This window comes from Colossoma macropomum, unplaced genomic scaffold (assembly GCF_904425465.1).
Source record: "Colossoma macropomum unplaced genomic scaffold, Colossoma_macropomum, whole genome shotgun sequence".
Taxonomy (NCBI): domain Eukaryota; kingdom Metazoa; phylum Chordata; class Actinopteri; order Characiformes; family Serrasalmidae; genus Colossoma; species Colossoma macropomum.
The window spans coordinates 17,218,556-17,240,874 of NW_023494798.1; the positions used below are offsets into that span (position 1 = coordinate 17,218,556).

Sequence of the window (22,319 nt, forward strand, 5' to 3'; positions counted from 1 at the left end):
AATAGATCAGATTTCATGTAAACTCTTACTTTGTTTTCTTTTGGAGTACTCAGTCTGCGCATGCGCAAGAACAGGCGGCGGTACCAGAAATAAGCAGGCAGCGTTGCCACGAGACGCAGCAAAACACTTTTGGAGCGCCGCTGAAACCAAACATATGCTTGACAAAATTAGGGATTTAAATATTCTTCATCTTCTAGATGATGCATGTTCATATTTTCAGGTAAAGTGGCGCAATGTTTGGGGAAAAAAAAAAGCATGAAGTTCGAGTTTTACACAACATCTGCTTCTGTGAGTTGATTATTACAACTCTACAGTTACAACTCGACAGTTTGAGGCACTTTTTTCATGATGTAGGCATGCAGTTTAGTGGTGTATAAGCTTCCATTACTTGTTAGCAACTTTAGCCTTGTAGCTCCAGCAAAGAAGCAAAACTATAGGTGTTATTAGGTTGTTTCCTGAATGCATGTTTGTGTATGTGTGTGATGGTGCAGGTGATCTCATCTGATATGAAAGAGGACCATATCTTCAGACTGACGGGGAAGGGGGCGGATCAGGACCCAAAGGGTGTGTTCAGCATCAACAAACTGACGGGCGAGGTGGCGGTCAGCCGAGCCCTAGACCGAGAAGCCATAGCCTTCTACCATGTGAGTACGGCTTCAGTATGTGCTTCCTTCTGGCTTTTTTGGCATCAGTGTGTGCAGTAGTGTTCTGGGTGTAGTTTACATTAAAGCCCATAAGCATTTGACATAGTCTAATATCAGTGACACTAATGTAATGTGATTGGCAAAGTAGTAGCAGTGCTTTAGCATGCAGTGCCAGTTTCTTTAATGGAGGTTGTTGATGGCTAGGCTATTCAAGTCATAACAGGATGTAGCAAATGCAAACTGTTCTAATGCAGTACCATTGTGTATGTGTCCTGCCGATAAACGGGTGTGCGGAGTTGTGTGTCTTCCTGTGCCGGAAAGAGATGATGAAGAGGATAAGTTTTCATCTATTCTGTGTGATCAGTAGCCAGACAGGCCTTCTGCAGGTGTGTGCGCATTTGTGTGTGTTCAACACCTTTTCATTTAAGCAATTCTGCTGATAGGAAAAGAGAGAAAAACTTTATTGTTTATTGTTATGATTGGCTGTGCACTAGCTGTTAGAAGAAAAAACCTTTTAGCTTGAAAAACAAAGACTTTTCCAACATGCAACACCTTGCCAGAAGAAAGGATCGCCCCTTGGCTACTTCAGATAACAAGAAAGACAATGTGTGGCCTTTGATTCCGCTGCTCCGCTGATCGAACCGCTTCTTTGATTCCGGACCTCAGTTACTGCTCTCTATCTCTTGCTGTCCTCTGCTATTTGTCAGATAAGGGGAAGTTTGCTTGGTCTTCCATTCCCTGAAGAGATGAGCTGAGGAAGAACTCCTTATTTTGGTATTCTTGGGTCTTCAAAGAAAGACCATCAGTAAAAACGTTGGCCTCCCCTTGCAGTTTTGCTGTGCCTCACTGGTCTATTCTGATATGAAGCGTTTAAGAGGGTCTTTGAGCAATCTGGATATGTCTGTTGCCCACGGCTTGACTTTTTTATTAAAGAGAAATGCTTTTTTTGTAATGAGAGAGAGCGTTTTCAGATTTCTCCTTCTCTGAAGCCTTTCAGCACGTTGGTATTTTGCTATGGGAGAAGTTTGCTATAAGAGACTGAAGGGTTTATGTGTCTGTGTGTTTGTCAGTACATGTTAGGGATGCATCAGTACCAATACTGGTATTGGGTATCGGCCTGATACCAGGCTCATTTGCTCACACTTGTAGAAAGATACCAACATCCAATACCACTTGATACCATGTGATAGAAGTCAGACACAAAGTTGTTCGTCACTTTAAACTTCCTGCCTTGTCATATTTCCACCAGGCACACACTGTGTGATTTTATGCCATTTTTAAATACGGAATCACAATGACTTTCCCAATATGACACACATAGGCTGTCAAACTAGAGGAGAGAAAAGTCAATATTAGCTACCAAAGTCTGAATATGCTGACTTTACTCTGTTTCACTGAGTAGAATTGTGAGTTATAAAGGTTAATACTTTATAACACCTGGTTTTAGTTTCAGTGAACAGTGTAGTACAAGTTAGGAGCTGTAGCTCAGTTTCACATCGTTTGTCAATCATGCTGAGTGTTTTTTTACAAAGTGAATATATAAATTGTAGGCTTTGTCTGTACATAATGGTCTATTCAAACATACATTGTAAGTCACCAAAGAGCAAAATTTCTAATAATATTGTATACCTGGCTTTAGAGGGCATTCAACAGCAGATCAACCAGCCAAACAAGACAAGAACAAGATGTAAAACGTAACTAGTTAGCTTCTCGAATTCTTTAGCCTCAGATGTGATTTCTGCTGTCACTGTGCTCCAGAAACTGTTGTTAGAGACACAGATGAGGAGCGGGGATCAAAACTATGAAACTTACTTTACCTACAGCTGTTCAGAAATGCTTTTCTGACACTGAGCAAAATCCGCTCTTCTTCACTGCAACACTACTCGATCCCAGTTAACTAATGTTACATATCTGGCTTATAACATAATGCACCTCATTTAAAATCAGGTAGATTTGTATTGAAGTCCCTGTAATTACTAAATAATAACCCCTAGTATGTAATAAGCCTGGGTATTTAAGAGGCATTGCACTCATTTACACTAACAAACACTTAATTCTTAGTAGGTTATTCAGTAAGAGGTTGATTTCGGTATTGGCAAGTACTTAAAAACATGTACTCATACTGAGTCTGAAAAAAATGGCATTGGTGCATCCCTAGTACATGTATGAAGGTGTGTGTCAGAGGTGTAAAAGTGTGTATGGATATGGTGATGCGTCTGATGGCAGTGATTCAGTTGCATCAGTTTTTGAATGTAAGAATAGATTATAATTATAATAACATTTTATACATTATATTCTAGTGATAATAAGTATGCACATAATTTGTTTAAACAAAAGAAACTTGTTAAAAAGGTTTTAGGGTATGTTAATATTTCCAGGCTGAAGTGGCACTGAGTCAGATTTTTTACCTTAATGTTTACCTTTTTAAATCAGATCTGATGATTCATGTCATTTTTGTTTGTTTGTTATTTCCCACTGTGCATGCACCATCATTCAGTGTTAGCGTGGCAGCAGCAAATAACTTGAAGTAAGGGCCAGTAAACACTGCAAAAGCAATGCATTTGACCCTCATTTGCCTTCATCTGAAAATGAACAGCTGAGAGCTGTTGGGAGCAAATTATCTTTGCGGCGACTGCTTGTCCTGCTAGCTAGTTGGTTTGTTGTTGTTTATAATGCACATGGTTCATTCAGATGTTATGATTAGGATGTGCGCATGTGGGTCATTTCAGGGCACAGGTTCTTTCACACCAACGACAGCTCTGGGATACTTAGTTGGAAAAAAACTGAGTTAGTTACTTGGCTGCCTTAAAATTTGTATTTATTTTTACTTCAAATAACAAGTTAACAGGGCTTAAAACACAGATTTTTGCTCTATTAACCTACTGTTTGAGGTTCAGATAACTCAAAATTTTAATGCAACTCAGAATTTTTTTTACATTAAAACCTTTTTTTTTTACAATACACACACCCAAATGTGAGCCATCAGGTTAAAAAGATGGATCAGAAGTTGGAACTGAGCAATTAAGCTTGTAATGTAAATGTCTTTGGTTAATGTCTTTAGTCACATTTGTATATTCAGTGTACTTTTAAACATAATTCTTGAATCATTCTTAATTTCCTAAATCAAATCATCTTGAGGTCAGAGGTTTAAACCTCCTGTGTGTTTGTCCATACGTGTGTGTGTTGGGGCCAACCGGACTGGTTGCCCATTCAGCAGTGTGTTGTGGAGCGCAGGTGGGATCAAAGCCCCTCACTCAGAGGACTACTTGACATTTACATGTCCCTCTTTACTGTCCGTACATACTCGGCGCCGCAATCATAGCCACAAGCGGCAAACACTCATGCATCAAAGCCCACCGACATTTCAGCCCGCCACTGCACATACACTCACATCACAATGCACAAGTGAGGCTGGCCATACTGTACCATACTCTCTCTCTTTCTCTCCCTCTTTTTGTCTCTCTCTGGCCCTTTCCCATACAGAGCACCGCTAGTAGCCTGTTAATGAAGCAAGGTTTTTTTTTTTTGGTTTTTTTTTTTGAGAGTTGTCCCATTTTGTAGAGGAAGATTTAAACCACTACCCCTTGTAACTCAGTTCCAAGGGGCAAGGTGACACTCGAAAACAAGGGGTAGGGGTAATAAGAAGAAATGGGATTGGGCCTCTCTCTCTATGTCTCTCTCTTTCTTTCTCTCACTCTCTCTCTGTCTCTCTCTCTTTCTCTCTCTGTATCTCACTCTCTCTGTCTCTCACTCTGTCTGTCTCTCTCTTTCTCTCTCTCTCTCTCTGTCTGTCTTTATCTCTCTCTGTCTCTGTCTCTCTCTGTCTCTGTCTTTCTCTGTCTCTCTCTCTTTCTCACTCTCGTTTTCTAATCACACAAATGGGTTTACTATCTTGGCCACCTGACACACACACAATGAACCAATCACACTCACTCATTCTCACACACGTGCATACAAAAACACCTCTGCGCTCACACACTCCTCCTAATTCCATGGCGGCAGGAATTAGCACATTTTCTGCCTGATCCCGCTACGGCGCATCAGGAATAATTACTGTTGAGCTAATTCCACCTCATCCCGCAGCAGCGGTAATGACGGGCAGCATGGCACAGATGAAGCAGATCCAGCCTGGGCTGTTCTCCCAGCCATCACCACGGTTACCGTGTCCCACCACTGCTATCACTGCAGGCATCACACTCACACACACTCAGAGAAGCAGCACGCCTCTGGAGCCTCCGGTGCACTCTGCAGTTCATTCCTCCACATATGTCACGCTGTGAGACTGTTTGTGTGTGTGTGCGTGAGGATGAGTGTGTAGGTCTGAAATTTTTGTGGCCAATGCCGATTGGCGGGTTTCCTGTTTGCAAACATAACTAGGTGCACACACAGACAGGGGGTGAAACCGCTTTGGTAACATAGCCGGTCATAAGTTAGTCAACTGTCGTAATCAACATAGATTTGACATTGTTTATAAACTCTTGTTGACTCAGTATAGGCTAGTCATTATCTCTCTATGAACACCCCACTAAGTTTGCCATTCACTAAATGTTTAGCTAATAGGAGCTGTTCAAACCACCACAACCTTTATAGCTTGCTGACGCTGACATGTCCTGTGAATTTCTTCCAACTTACCTGGTTTAGTTGTTTGTTGAACCTGTTTATCCTTTTCTTTTTTGACAATTTCAGGATCATGGTGGTCCTGCTGGTGTCACTAAGCTTAGTAAGCAGACACTTTAGTTGGCCAGATAATTAGGAAAATTATGAAACAGAATTTGCCTGTCAGTTTCGTCTTTCAGCCACAATTCTGATGAGAATTTCCTGTAGACTGGGATTTTTGCCACTGCTGGTAGACCTGTATGACTGTATGCCTTAGTACACCTGCAAATTCAGCTATTTCCTACACACTACACCTTTGGCACACCCAAATGCAATCACTCCTTTTTGCCAATCATTAACATCTGCTTTGCGACCCATTTTCCAGCGAGACATTCACTGCGCTGTACCACCTCTTCTCAATCTATGAATCCTGTCACACACCCTGCAGATATTTATTGCCTGATCATCCTCGTGCAACAGCATCTGCAGTGGCCTGAAGTTACTACCTTAAACATGCAAGGTGACTGATTTTTTTGTCTGGGGAGCTCAAATATCTACAAAATATATAAGTGGGACTAAACTTCTTGGATTAGCCTTATGAAGAAATTGCATAATCATTGCAAACACCTATGCAATGTCAATCAGTTCTCAGTTTATTGTGTTAAAACATGTTATTTTCATGCTAAAGGTTAGATTTGGATTTGGGTTTAGATGGATTTTTGTTTTTGTTAATTTTGTGTTCAGATTTACTAGTTCAGCTTGCATTGTTATAATACAGTTACATAGCTGGTGCCTCATGTTGGGCTTGTCTAAAGTTTCATTTGTATTTTTTCAGTGTTTAGTGTGTCCCTTTCATTACAGCTTCCATTCCAGCATTTTGTGCTTCTCACTATCCAGGTAATCCCATACACAAATTTTACAAATTTGCATCTTATTTGTCTATTTCCTTATTTCAGTAACGGCCTCTTGACAGCTACACATCCTTTCAGACTCATAGTGTTGAGTGTTGAGCGAGTGGAAGGATGTACAGAAACACCTGTGGATTTTTTAGATCTGAAGGAAGAGTGGAGCTTGAATTCCTCCTCTCTCTCAAAGATAAAAACTTTAAGCGATGTTTATCTAATAGTGACAGTTTTGGTGGTCTACCAGTTCTTGCATGGTTGTTAGGGGTACGAATTTCTCTGTAACTTCAAATCATATTTTGAACTCCAGTTTTCCTGTTTTTGTTCTCCTCAGTATTCTCTGACTTTTGCACAGTACTGTATGAGTGTTTTAAAATGTCATTAAATGTGGCTCAGCCAGTCATATTTTGTATTTTTATAGAGATTCAGAGTATTTTAATGTGGAATCACCCTAAATATCCACCCAATTACTGGATGTGCAGAGCTGTTTCTCCTGTGCCTGAAAGTTCCTTCTAGAATGATGAAGGCACTGAGCTCTCACCTATGCTGTGTGTGGATGATACAGCAGTGATTAGTGACTGTGTGTCTGTACAGCTGGACATTAACTGATGTTTGCTGTTATAAGCTGTAACTGAGATAAAGAGCATCATGGCTGTAAGAAATTTAAATGGATTTAAATGTAGGTATAAACACAGATGTGTGTGAAAACACACAGTGCTGAGGTCACACAGACACAGCCAAAACTGAGCAGCTGCATCATCAGAATAATTTACTCATCTTTATTTTCACATTAGAGCTGTCTAAAAGCCTTGTTTAAATTGACACATTTCCTGCTTATACAGTAGCAGACACACACACACAGATCCTCCTAGGGACACTTACTGTAGTGGAAAGGCATAACATTTCCACTGAAGGTCTAACTAACCATGCAATTGACATATTTGAAGCATTTTCTCTTGCTGGTGACTGTGTAATTATGCTCTTCGCTGTGCTATTCGTGGCCTGAGTGCTGCTGGACACTGGGCCATGAGGATAAAAGCTCTATTATTGGACTAGTCTGAAGACAGACCTCTATGTCACGCCTGCTTAATTCGCCTCTAAAAGCTCCTCCTGCAGGAAGTCCACTTTGTTTGACTGAAACCATAGATGATGTATCCCATGGTGCTTTACTGCAGTTTGTGTTCATTTCATGTCAGTTAACTCTTAGAAGTTGAGTTATTATCATATTATTATTATTTTGCTATATGTTTTCAATGTAATTTTTTTATATTTAATATAAATTATATTATAATAAATTATATTTGTTTTTTTGTAAGTATACACTTTAATGTTGGCTACTGTGCTGCTCTTAAATGGAACCAGTTGACAGAAAGCATTAGAAGAGCCACAACACTGGACACTTTTAAATCTGGGCTGAAAACATTTCTACTTGAGAAGGCTTTCAGCTCAGTTTAAAACACTGTTAGTGCTGCTGTACTTGATTTTAATTGATTTTTATTTCTTCTCTTTCAGATCTATTGTTTAAAATAATTTTAAAGAACATTTTAAATTTCTGTTCTCCTTCATTTTTTTAACATTTAATTTGAATTATCTTTGTATTTTTCATTCGTAAAGCACTTGACCGCAGTGGATGAAAGGTGCTGTATAAATAAACTTGCCTTGCCTTGTTTTTATAAGCAAGGATGGGTTGGGGCTCGCCACTTCGCCAAAAAATGAGCCAGCAAATTTTCCCACTGTTTAAGAACAACATTCCTGAGCGAGCGATTGCAAGGATTTTGGGTATTTCCAAATATCGAAAATCCTTGCACAAATCCGTTAAAAGATTCAGGGATTCCAGAGAAATCTCTGTGTGCAAAGGGCAAGGCTGCCACAAGTTAATGCCCATCACCTCCGATCCCTCAATATGGCACTGCATTAAAACGGCATGCTTCTGTGATAGAGATCATCGAATAGGGTCTGGAGATACACTGAGAAACTGTTGTCAAGAAACACTTTCATTCATCTTCAGCCCTCAAACACTCACTAAGTGTTGTATGAAGTAAATGTGATGTAACACAATGTTAAACATGTTCCTGCCTCAACTGGATGTTGAATTCATATATATTTACAGTAACGTTCATATTGCAGACATCAAATATGATGTTTTCAGACTGTTTTTTACTTGCTTTAAATTTAATACAGGTCAAACAGATTTACTTATCACTGTTTTCTGTATTTATTAGCATTTCACTGTCCAAATTGTTTTGGAAACGAGGTTTGTGATATCAAATTCCAATATGCTTTTGTTATCACAGGCAATAACTGCAACTTCTGTCACTGACATAATGCTCATTATAATTGTATTGTTAACTTAGATACACTAACACATTAATTAAATTAAGATACATGCAAAGTGTGGAGCGGCAAAGGCTTATGATTGATAAATAGTGGGTAGCGTGACATGTTGATACACCTGCTATGTGACTTCTGGGAAAAATGTGCAAGACGAATCCAACGTACATTTCAAAGCTACTAATTAGAAGAGATCTAATTAGTGATATGAATTTAGATTTCACAAACACTTGTGTTTTGCAGTTCCAGTGAAAGAAAATGCAGTGAAACATAACACCATGGCATGACACCTTTTTCAGTATTTCTAATTAGGTGTTAGCACTTCTGGACGTACGTTTGAGATGTATGCTGTTATGACTACAGCTGAGTAACTAAACGTCTGAAGTTTTGAAAGTGTTCATTGTCTTCTGTGTTTTGTGGTCCAAGCACGATATTGATATGGCATCCCTGTGGTGTCCTTCGTCATTGTCCCAGCCTTTGTAAAAGCTTAATGGACATTAGTTTCCAGAGCAATCTCAAAAATAGGTTTTGTACGTTTTTTTGCCATGATTATTCCTTCTTGCTTAACACTGATTTATTTTCTCGTTACTGTCAACCAAGTTAGCTTGGCATGCAATTTTGGGTTTATAGGTGTCTCCCCATTCGAGTACAAAGGAGCCTGTTCTTGTATGCATGGAAATGGCTGCCCAAGGACATTGAAGATTGTTGCACAGTGGACAGGTTAGCCTATAATTACTGCCCACCAAAGGCCCTGCCTATATATTATAAACCCTGCTGCAGTATATGGTTCAACACTGATGAAATTAGATTGTTCTACAGCTGTGTATCCTATGCTGTAATATTAGTTAATGTTTAAGACAATATCATATTTATTTGTAGAGTGATGAGGAAAATGAAAGAGCAGAGTTAATGGAGCTGAGCTCTCCTGGGAAAATGCAGCAGTGTTAGTGAATATCAGCACGGGATTATTGCAGCCAAGTAATGAAGAATTGGATGAGGCTTCAAAAGACTGGAACACTGTGTGTGTGTGTGATTAAGAGAATCCCATCGGTTTATCAATTGTCAGTTGGATGGCCTAACAGAGGTGTGGACTTGAGTCATATGACTTGGATACGGAGTCACACATTTGATGACTTGAGACTCGAGAAAATTGAGAAAGACTTTGACTTCAACACGAATGACTTGGACTGTGACTCAGACTTCAGCGTTATGACTCAGAAAGACTCGAGTCTCAAAGCGAGAGAAACGGCAGAGTCTGACTGCAGACTGCTAAACAGTTAGTTATTTTTCATGTGAATGGATTTGTTTCCTGCTGTAAATCTGACATACAGCAACGAGAACAACAAACAAAACAACAAAATTAAAGAGACACAGCTCTCTGTTTGACCAATTTTAACAGCTTCTGCAGGTAAAACAAGTGCAACATTCACCATGAGGCTGAAGTTGACATTTTTCACCAGCTTCAGATTGGAATTTTCCGTTCAACCTTAAATGGTGCAGCAGTCAGGCACCGAAATGAAACTGCTGCACCATTTAAGGTGGAATGGAAAATTCGAATAAGAAGCTGCTGACGAAAAAAGTCAACTTCAGCTTTCTACATTCAACATAATTTTGCTGTCTTTTCTGTAATTTTTGTTTAGCCTGATCGTTTTGGTTTTTCTTGTTGTCTAAATTCAATTCAAACTAGCAGCTGTTTTTTAATTGGTTGAACTAGTTTTAGTGCTGAGCTAGTTTTTATTTTAATGTGTGTGCCCAATGTTCCCAAAAAAAAATAAGTTTTTTTCTTCAATAGTACTTTTCAAATTCTTTTTATACGTAGTGCACTACTCTGTGTGTATATAGTACGGCTATCATTGTTATCTGCGTACCATGGATTTTGTATTTTTGTTGGAAAAAACACAGCCATATACTACTAACATGCTGTCACTAAAAGGCTGTAGTACTGTTACCATTGTTCAGTGTTATGACCTTAAATTAACTGAAGAATGCAGACTGACTTGTTTAGGACTCGAAGATTAGGATTATTGACTTGAGACTCGCCTGTACTGACACGAGACTTGAATCGAGACTATCGACTTGGGTTAGGGTTGGTTAGGGTTGACTTGACTCTGGACTTGAGTGCCAAGACTTGAGACTTACTTGTTGCTTGCAACTTAGTGACTTGTTCCCACCTCTGCCTAACATACTGTGTCCCATATTACAGGCGCCCTAAATCTGCCACATGTCCACAGTGAAAAACATCAGCATTTAGAAACACTGTTTTCTGTGTGCTACCATGTTTTCTGTCACTGTATAAAAGAGTCATGAGGCTCCCTTTACTGTTGGTTGCTCTGTGATATTTCCAAACAAACATGCAAGCTCATTCAGAGAGCATTTTAAATCAATAGAAGGTTATAATTATTTTGCTTAATCAGGATAACTGTAAAACATGAATGAAATGTGACTTACATCCTTATTCATGCGTTTGCTTAGTTAGTTTATACCACTAAATAAAAATCTTAGGAACTTTTGGCTTTGTTGGACAATATTCTCAACAGAACTAAGAAATCATGTAATTAATGGAGAACAGCAGATTAAACAACAGAAGTAGCCACTTTTTTCATCGACCTTAAAGGGTTAATAAATGTGGTTATATTTGCATGACCTCCAGACACATTCCTGATCCCTCTACTCCATATTGTGTTATGGAATATCAGGTAAATCTACTGATTAGAGGTGATAGAAAACCAAGTGAAGAGTTTATAGAGCCGCATAGGGCTCCACAGGATAAATATAACACTTAGAAGTGATCAGAATTTATCAATATATCTGTAACTTGCACAGGAGTACTTATTCTAGATCCCTTAAAAGTTTTAACATCCTCATAAATTTCACATCTTAGTGTCCAAGAGCTTTAAGAAAACACCCATACTTCTACACACCAACAGCCCACCAGCCAAGGCAACTATTTCAGTCTGAATAAAGGAGGATGTTGTTGTCCTCAATAAAAAGTGATGTCCTCAGGACTGTAGTTTGTAATACTTTTTGTGGGCTATAAAATTTAATAAGCAGCAAATATACTGCACATGTATGCATCGAAGCAAAACAGCATAGATATTTTATGACTGTTTTGGCCTGGATTCCGTGCTGGTGACAAAATTAACGTTTTATGCGGGTGTAATAAGGAGACGTGCCTGGTGAGGTATTGTGTACATTCAGCACGCTATGAAATGCGAAATAGCCTCAGTAAGAATGTATTTTATATATATATATATATATATATATATATATATATATATATATATTCAGTTGATACTGCACCATGTTTGAGCGCAAAAACTTTTTACAGTCAGTGGCTTCAATGAAGCTTATAGATGGCATTTCACTTCTCTGCAATGTCTAGGTGCTCTGCTGGGATGAAGTTTTTTTTTTTTCCTTTTGCTTCCATTTTGTTTAGTATGCTTAAAGTGCTTCTCAAGATGTTAACACCTTAAACTTCAGTTCCTCACTTTCAGAGCAACTTTTACATATTAGTCTCATAGTTTTATAGCTTCATGAATAATAAGCCAGGACTTTTTGGGTTGCATTTATTCACATTGCTGTTTCTTAGGTCTGAAAGATTTTAGTTAGCATTTATTAGCAGGTTTCTAGTGTGTCTTTCATGCATGTGAGAAGTACATGTAGGTGCAGTGTGAAAAGGGAAATTAAAGGGGCAAAAAATATACTTACTAATAAATTTCTTATTTAATAGAACATATATATAGGGCCTCCCTTTTACTCTCTGAACAGCCTCAATTCTTTGTGGCATGAATCCCACAAGATATTAGAAACATTCCTTTGAGATTCTGATCAATGTTCACATGATTGCATCATGCAATTAGTTTTTTAGGTGCACTATCATGCTGTGAATCCCCCATTCTAGCACATCCCAGTCACTGGGAAGGCCACTGAAGAACACTGAACTCATTTTCCTATTTATTAGAAGATGTCATTAGAAGATGGTTAATTGTGGCCATGAAAGGATGCACATGGTCAGCAACAATAAAGAGACTGCAGCATTCAAACAGTGATTGATTGGTATTAACAGGCCCAAAGTGTGTCATGAAAACTTTCCCCACATCATTACACCGCCTCCACCTGTTGACACAAGGCAGGCTGGGTCCATGGATTCATGCAAATTCAAACCCTACCATCTGTGGTTCATTAGACCAGGATACGTTTTTCCAGTCTTCAGCTGTCCAGTTTTGGTGAGCCTGTGCCCACTGCAACCTCAGCTTTCTGTTCTTGGCTGAGAGAAGTGGAACCCGACATGATCTTCCGCTGTTGTAGCCAATCTACCTCAAGGTTCGATGTGTTGTGCATTCTGAGATGCTTTTCTGCTCACCACAATTGTACAGAGTGGTCATCTTAGTTACCATAGCCTTTCTTTTGGCTCGTACCAGTCAGGCCGTTCTCTTTTGAACTCTCTCATCAACAAGCCAGTCCCATCCCATCCCGTTGATCTTTGTGAATGCCTTTTTCTAGTAAAATCAATCCCCGTGAACTGTGATTACTCTCAGAACATAAGAACATTGTTCTTCCACCTCAGAACATCTCTACCCTCCAGTTAAAATATGGCTGTGTTAGAACACTATGTGAACTATTGTGAAATAACACTGTAGCCTTCTGTGGAGACATACTGTCACAGTACATTCCTCAGCACTGAGAGCCAGTCAGTGAAACGAATGTCAGGGACAAATGTCCAGATGTAATTAAAATAAAAACCCTGAGAAAGCTGATTCTTTCATTCAAGCATTTGAAAGAGAACTCACATCTACAGAACGGTGCAAAAGTAAAAAAAACTACCCTTCATTTATTTGCTGTCCAAAGACTGTTTTTCAGCAGATATTTCTGGGGAGCTTAATTGTAAAATAATCCGCTTGCAGAAGGAAAGGGAGGTCACAGAACACAGAAAACAGGTGTTTCCAAAGCCTGAGTTTTTAAAATTGTATTAAAAGATAAAGAGAAAATAGGACCCTTACAATTGTACAAGACCTGGTGGACCAAAAACACAGTCACCATTAGATAAACAGTACTTAAAGATTTCATCTTTTAGAGATGAGAGAAAATCAAGCTCCACTTTTGCTTCAGATCTGAAAAAATACACAGGTGTTTCTGTCCATCCTTCCACTGTGAGAAGATAATTCAGTGCTATGGGTCTGAAAGGATGTGTAGCTGTCAAGAAGCTGTTACTGAGAAAAAAAAAAATCAAATCACCAAAGAAGCTGTTGGTGTTCTCAGAACAATGCACTGACCACCCCAGAGTCCAGACTTCGGCAGTATTAAGTGCGTTTGGTATTACTTGGATGGTGAGAAGCTGAAAAAGCAACGAACTTCTAAGACTGAACTTTGGAGGTGTGGAAAAATATCCCTGCAGATTTCTTTGAAAAACTGAAAGCAAGGGTCCTGAAAAGAATGGACGCTGTAATAAAGACAAAGGGTGGACACATGAAGTACTGAAAAAAATATTAGGCTTCTGTGTAATTTTCTTTTAAACATATTTTTTTCTATTTTTATTTCTAATTTTGTCATTGAATGGCCATTTTAACAGGAAATTAAACAATGGAAGGGTGGTCTCTGACTTTTGCACATTAGTGTACATAAAGGTGTAATTGGGAAAATACCCTCAGTGATGTTGCAATGGCAGTGTAGTTGAGATGGCCACAGAATGTTCTAACTGTACTGTCTTGTATAAAAGTATAATATAAAGTTTTTCGAGATCAGATTCATTCAAAGAAGTTGAAATTCACATTTACTTGAGAAGGCCTTAGGCTGCTTATGTTGCTAGCTATAAAAGGCGTTTAAGGCTTAGCTCTGTATATTAAAGAAGTAAAACGAAAGTGAATTGCATGAGCAATGAAAGCCCTATCTAATAGAGATCATGCTGATATCTCTTCTCTCCTGGTCGGGAGAATGTGTTCTATTTTAAAAGAGTAGAAGCAGCTCTCCCACGTCCATCGGAGAGCTGAAAGGCTGCGGGAGACAGAAACATGCTCTTTGTGCCGAAGCAAATTACTGCACTCCTGCAGGAGCTCTGACTGCCAGCCTCTCTCTCTCTCTCTCTCTCTCTCTCTCTCTCTCTCGCTCTTTCTCCCTCCCTCGCTCTCTCTTTCTCTGTTTCTCTCTCTAACTCTCGCTCTCTCTCACACATCAGAGAAAGGCTGACAGAGACAAAGTGAAAGAGATCAGATGGAGGCAGATATGAAAAGAAGAAAGAAATCATCCATCCATTGATAAGGAACATATGGATGCTGCGTGTATGGTACAGATGAATTCCACAGGCGTGCAGTGGTAGCCATATGACTATGCTGCTTCATTGCCTACTGAACAGTCTGCTGATGACATGCAGTGACTTTCTCCAGTTTCCAGTCTCAGTGGAGGTCCGTTTTTTTCCGTCCTCCAGCAAGAAGCAACTAAGTTATCGCGATGGGACAGCTCTCGTAGCTACAGCCGGGCTGGGTTTGCTTACTGCTGGCGCAGGGAATGTTTTGATCCACTGCAGGGAAGTAATGGAATCGCCACATCCAACAGCTGTTTGTCCTCCATCGATCCGCCTCTCCCTCTGCGATCCTCAGGCTGTGGCACTTTGCTCTGAATACTGTAGAAATGACTGTGTGTGCTCTGTGTGTGTGGTGTGTGTACTCAGAGCAGTAACTGATATTTATCTGAAGTTAATTACAGCCAGCGTTCTGCATTGCGTGGTTGGAATGAAACACAGAGATTGATGTGTTAAATAACTCTGACAGACTGGAAAGGCTAAGTGGCGAGTAAGCTGGGAACTTGTTTACGTGTCAGTGACCTCTATTCATCATTCGCATATGGTCAGATCTGGTCATAAAATTAGTGTATGGTAGGGGTGTAGTGATTCCCCAAATCCCTGGTTTGGTTCATACCTCATTTTTTGTTTGTTTGTTTTTTGGTGGGGTGGGGGTGAATAAGAAAAAACATCTGGCTTTTATTAAATCACCAACAATTTGGAACACTAAGGAGAAGAACACTAAAAACCATGGTACATTAACTTCACATAAATCAACTACATAAACAAACAAAAATAAATAAATAACAATTCTCTTAAGGCTAAGTTAAGGATTCTCTTAAGGCTTCTAAATTAATTAATAAATATTCTCTTAAGACCAGTCTAAGTAAAATAAATTGATAGAATAAAGTGAATCAGACACCTCAGTGTCACTGCTGGAATAGTCCACCAATCAAAAATGTCAGCCAACAGCGTCCTGTGGGCAGCGTCCTGTGATCTACAAGGAGGTAGGTGTGTCTCATGGAGTTGACAGTGAGTGGACACAGCGTTTAAAACATCCAGCAACACTGCTGTGTCTGATCCACTCGTACCAACACAACACACACTAACACACCACCACCACGTCAGTGTCACTGCAGTGCTGAAAATGGTCCACCACCTAAATAATACCTGCGATGTGGTGGTCCTGTGGGGGTCCTGACCACTGAAGAACAGAGTGAAATATACCCTTTATATTCCTTCTATACTTTGCCATCTATAGATTGTTAGGTCTAGGCTGATAGTTCAAACTTAGGTAACAGGCTACCCAGATCCGGCGGTAATACGAGACAGGCTTTAAATTCATATCTTTACTAATTCACTGCAAAGCTGCACTGTACAAAAATGTTACTTGGCTGTAATAAGCTTAAAGTGTCCATATTAAACTGGATCTGACATTAAATATGAAAGTAAAACACCCCTAGCTTGATGCTAACAGTAGAGAAATTAGCATCATCATACCACAGATACATGGGCTATTTATATGACATATTTCAAGGATTTTAAATGGAACATTCCTATATACTAACATACACGGCTGCCACATTCTTGATTTAATGAGTGTATCTGAGTGTCAGTGTCAACAAAATGAATAGGTGAATGTGAAAAGACTGTGATATCCCTTATTTTTTCCATCAGTACAGCAATTTTAGTGTGCCATCACCCTGAGTGTCTTCACATCTTTCAGTTATTGATTATGTATTAGCTTACTGTATCACAATGAATCCACTACATTCAATGTTCGTCTTTTTATAGGAACATAACTGTATAACCGTTCTAACACAAATGCACACGGTTTGTGAGAGAAAGAAGAGGCTATGGCAAAGCAAGGAACAGGAGGCAATTACAACACATTATTTTCCCTGTTTACTGTTCTGTAGAGATATGTGAGAAATTCAGCTTTTGGTAACATGCATTTGCATAATAAAACTAAAATTATATTGATTAATTAAGTAGACTTGCATTAGCGAAGACTTGCATTGTGAGACTTCTATTTTGAAAGACTTAAAACCCTCTCTGCATCATCCCTCAGTAAATTCTTTGAAATGAATGATTTTTTTTTCTCACATACATAGAATATTTTGTCATTACGTCCTTTATTAATTGCTGAAGCAGTTAGGGATCGGCACTGTGCATCAATGTACCAATAGCACAAAACGCTACTTCCACTGGCAAAATGTATGAATCTTGAAATAGATTTGTGGATTTATAGATTTCTTTAAACAGAAAACAATAGGATCCACTTTATTTGGTTAGCTATAGGTTGTGTGCAGATGTTTTGGGTTAGGCAATCACCAGGATTAGGTTTAGAACTTTGGGTAGGGTTAGGATTAAGATTTGGGGTGAGGTTAAAGTTGGTTTTAGAGTGTTAGGTTTAAAGGTTAGGAAAAATTGAGATGAATTCAATAGACATTAGTTAATTGTAAGTAAAAGGCAAGGTAAGTATGGTCTACAAAGAATCGACAGGGGGCTGTCCCAACAGTGTTACCAACAATAGTTCACACAGGAGTCATTATACTTAAATGGTAGGTAATTCAGTTTGAATATGAATGGATAACAATTTGTCAACATTGTGCTTTATTAGCTCATTAGTTCGACCGGGTAGAAAGTATAAATAGACAAATACTTGAGGATCAGGAACATGACCATGGCTGACCTCAGTGCTGCACTCTGAAGCGGAAGAGCATTCTGTGGCTACAACCAGTGAGCCTGCTGAGTGCTTTGCTTTTTATAGCTTGCTATCGTAACACCTGCATGCATTTCATGTAAATGGGTCGTATATGAAGGTAAATTAGAGTGTGCTGTTTGAAAATGTAAATAAGGTCTATGGTGCGGGTGCATGCAGCAGAAGGTGATTCATCACTTGCACTCAAATCACCACCTGTTTCAATGGGTGCATTTACATGCACTCAATAATCTGATTATAATCAAATTTCTGCAGTTATCTGATTATTCAAATGGTCATGTAAACAGTATACTCAGATTTCTTAGATCAGAGTAAGATCTAGAAGATCTAGATAAAGAGAGCTGGATTTTAGCTCAGTAATCAGATTCCTTAGTGCATGTATGCTCTTACTCTGATTTCTTTTGGATTTCTCAGTCTGCACATGTTGAAAACAGACGACGGTACCAGAAATAAGCAGGCAGTGTTGCCGCAAGATGGCAGCAAAACACTTTTGGAGCAATGCTGAAACCAACTACATGCACGAAATGAAGGATTTAAATCTTCATCTTCTAGATGATATATGTTCACATTTTTAGTTTTATATGACGTTTACAATCTGTCTTGTTCTGTGAGTTTATTGGCCAGTTGCAAAGTAGAAATCCGATTACTGCCTGACTCATGTAGCCCCCTGAGTTTTCCCGTTATCTGATTACCTAAGTGCATGTAAACATGTTGATCAGATTACTGACAAAATCTGATTTTCTGCAGTTATCGAATTATTAAATGTCTGTAAACACACTCAATGTTGTAAGATGTTTTCATTGGTCATTTCTGCACAGCTTTGATGAACAAGGGCCAGTATGCATTTAACAAGGGAAAAAAGAAAAGAAGATACCATTTTCATCTCATAAAGGTGGACATGCCTAAGGTCTCGTCATACTGCAGTGTCCATTAGAAACAGAGCCCTCATTTTTGTCAACCTGGCACTAATTACTGCCATTACATTCTCCACAAAAATGTATGGTCCCTGTAGTAGAGTCCTGTGGACGCACTGGCACTTCTGCTCTTGCTCTGCTACAGCAGAGAGAACCTTCTCTACCCTTCAGCTCTTGTGACCTCCACAGGCTTGTGGAACAGCAGCGATCTGCCTCCTTCTAGATAATGTTGTGGAATTGAGAAGCAGGCTGATGTTCGCATTTAATGACACTTAATGGTACTGCTCTCTAATCAGCCTTCTCCAACAGCACCAATCAAAGCGGCAAGAATGAAACATTAAACATTTAATGGGAGAGTGAAACTCTCCATTAAGCTAAAGAGCGCTGAAAGGCAGAGGGGAGTAGCAAGTTTTCCAGGCTTTACTGTGTTCTGCTTGATCATCTGAAGGTCAGAGTCAATCAACAGAATGTAGCGCCTCCTATAGGCAATCAGGAGAGGTGGAACACGCTGGTCAGTCCAAAGACTTAAGTTGTTTGTGCTCCTCCCACAAATGCATTCTTTTGTACTGTTGAGAAGTTGGACAAGATTTACAGAACACTGGCAAAAATCTCATTCAAAATAATAAAAATTTTAATGCACCTCAGTTTGTTCAGCACTTCAGAGTTTAGAGTCACATAAATAATGTATAATGTCAGCTTTCCAGTTTAAAATGCTATTCTAAAAGAACTGGACTGGGTTGTAGCTGTTTGAAACTTACAACAGCATTTAGGGCAATAATAGACTTGGAGAAGAAAGTCGTAATAGTAAACATTAAACATTAAAGTGGCATTAATACCAAGAAAAGTCGCAATATAGTGGCCAAAGGGTTTGCAAAAGGAAGATAGCAACCTCCTCTTGTTAAAATGAGGAGTTGGTAGAGTTATGCGTTCGTATCGGTTTCACCAATAAAGAAATACTCAGTCTCCCTGTCTCTTCTGGCACATGAGCACCAGATTGTTATAGTATAAGAACACTGAAACGGCTGCGCAAGAAACTGTGTTTATTTAGAAGAAAGAACCAGACGGACTTGGTGGGAATTGTCTGTTTTGTTGAAGGAGAACTCGCAGGCAGTGGTCGTCTATAAGGCTATCGGTGGTTACATCTCCGTGTCATTCAAAGACGGCATGTAGTTTTACAGGAGACAAAGAGAACAATAATCAAAATGATCGATCCTGAAGGAGCAGATCTTTGGTGCACTCGGCATCTTCAGTGTCACCAGTACAGCAACCAAGGCCCCAATATTACGACTTTATTCTCAAAATATTATGATTTTTTTTTCTAAAAAAGTATGACGTTTTTTCCCAAAATATTACAATTTTATTCTCAAAGTCTATTATTTTTATTTTTTTAACAGTGGCCCAAAAACACAGTCGTAGAAACTCAATAGGTTGGAAACAACAACACTAAATTGGCCAGCGTGCTTGCATAAACTTGATAACACAACAAAAAATTAGAAACATTCTATATAGTGCGATTTCATGCTTAAATGTTTTTTTTTTTTTTGCATGGTGAACTGATTCTTCAGGTTCCATATACAACCTTTGTGAAAATGATTCTGTACAACACCAAGAAAAGTTCTTCTGTTACAATGGTGTTACAATGACAAGCTTTTGACATTAGAAGGACGCTTTTTGGTGCCATATACAGCACATTCTCCATCACTCTGTGTGTAGAATATAGAACCATTCCCTTCACTAAAGAACCCTTGAAGAACCATCAAGAGGAGTTCAATCTTTCAGATACATGCAAAAGAAATATTATTAATTGATGATTACACAAATTGAGCTGCACACTACTATTTACTATTAGGTTTGAAGATTTGATGGCATTGTGCTGAGTGATGGGGGATCAGGAAGGGTTATACTATCCACACGGATAGAGGAGGGAACCCTGCTGTGCTCTTCTGGACTCCTGGCTACAGATGACTGTGGCGTTGCCAGGGATCAAACTCACAATAGGGCCAATGCTTATACAGTTAAAGCTAAGTTACTGTAAAGAAAGAATTCCTGTAAGCCACACATGCTGTACTGTACTGGATACTATTGTTCATTCTGATTGGATGCTTAATAATTAGGCATACTGAGCCTAACTATGACTTATGTCACCTCCCTGGGAATAGCACAAAGTAGCGTTTAAGTTTGATGTAGCGTTATATGCATGATAAGGTAGATGTAGTGATGCTTTCAGGACTAAATGTCTAGTGTCAGTGAAGGCTTGTTCAGGCTGGGGAAGCAGTGAGCGCTTTCACTCAGTGGGTTAATGATGATGGATTAGCATTAGCATTACATTAGCACAGTTAAGGCTTCATGTCCATTCAAGGTCAGCGTAAATCAGTTTATTAGCCGTACAGCTTTGGTTCGAGCTTTGAGTGTAAATCAGTTTATTATCCGTGCAGATAAAATCGATATGAAGTGTAATGGTGTACGTGCACGGCAGACATTTGTTGTGCAAAGTGAGGAGAGTTTTTTGCAGCATGACCAATACTCTGTAGATGTCTTTGATGCTGACAGAGTTCTTTGAGGTTATAAGTTGCACTGAGGGAAAAGTTTATGCCCAAACACATTTCATAGTTTATAGACAAACAAGAAAATAGAGCCGGTTTTGGCTTTCAGGTGATTCAGAAATGAAACATTACAATGTTATGTTATAGTTTATGTGTAATGATGTTTAGGATAGTGCATCGTTTAGCATAGTGAGGTGATTAACTGCCTTTGGATACAGTTGGCATGGTTGGTCAAAGCTGGTCACCGTGACAACAAGTACTAAAGTGTAGAAGTTCAGTGAATATGTTTACTAAGATCAGCCAACAAGCAACACCATGTTTCCTGGCATGTGTATTTTTGTGTATCTCTAAACAAACAAGTTCAGCAGGACCTTTTTCATATGTAAATCGTACTATTTGCTAATACTCTCCATGTCTTTTTAAATGCACACTGATGACTCAGTACCAGAATAAAAAAACACCTCAATAATAATCAGTGCTTGTTATTTTTTGCTTTATTGTTAAATTGCAATGCAGCTATATTGAAGATCAACACTTAAAAGAGACATGTACTTAGATTTGGCAGTATAGCCAAGGGCATTGTTTTTGAAGATTGCTTTGCATCTGTTTTTATGTCTGCTATCATTAAATCAACTGTTTTTTTTTGGCCAGGAATAATATCCTAGCCTTTGAAATACAAATCACTACACTTTTGTGGGCAGCAAATTATGTTTGCTATTAAGAAATACACACATGTGTGGGCAGTTACAGTACAGAGGAGTTGTTCATTATTACAGCTGCACATTTTAATAACTCATGCATTATTCATTAAGGTTTAACCAGACTGTCATACTTCTGAATTTTGACAAAAACAGAACTCCCCTAGCCTGCAGCTAAAGAGGATGGGGTCTAGATATTAAAAATGAACCCTGTTTAATTGCTTGACATGAAGCCATTATAAAGACCTGTCATAACAATATTCAGTATGAGTGATTTTCATGGACTAACACAATTCTCAAGTGAATTTTCCCAGTGACATGAGGTGCGTGAGTGTGTGTGTTTTGTTTGTTTGTTTTTGTGTCACTTTTCAATGTCATTGGATTTCTAGAACTAGTAATTTCCTGCTTGCTTAATGAAATGTTTAACAGTTTGTTTATTTATTTGCCTCTGTGGATTCTGCACAAACAAAAGTGAAAGTACAGTGAAAGACTGAAGCTGAGCCTTTTCTTCTTGTCATTCATTTTTACTTTCAAGTTTAACTCTCACTTTTTCTTGAATTAAATTATTTAGAAGCTGATGGACTAGGCCTGTGTGCCAGTTTCAGACGCCAATTCTGCCCCAGTGTTACATTCAAATTTGGCACAAGAACCTAAAATGCAAGATTAAAATGAGAATTTGCTTCTTTTCCTCA

At 38.9% G+C, this 22,319-nt stretch overlaps 1 protein-coding gene across 2 annotated transcripts in view; it reads left to right on the top strand.

Annotated features, from left to right (window-relative positions):
• cdh13 (cadherin 13, H-cadherin (heart)) overlaps window positions 1–22,319 on the top strand; it is a 504,621-nt gene that overhangs the window by 225,980 nt on the left and 256,322 nt on the right. For both annotated transcript variants that reach the window (XM_036585553.1, XM_036585554.1), the window contains one exon: window positions 492–644. In XM_036585553.1, coding sequence (XP_036441446.1) covers window positions 492–644 — 153 coding nt within the window. The remainder of the gene's footprint in view (window positions 1–491; window positions 645–22,319) is intronic.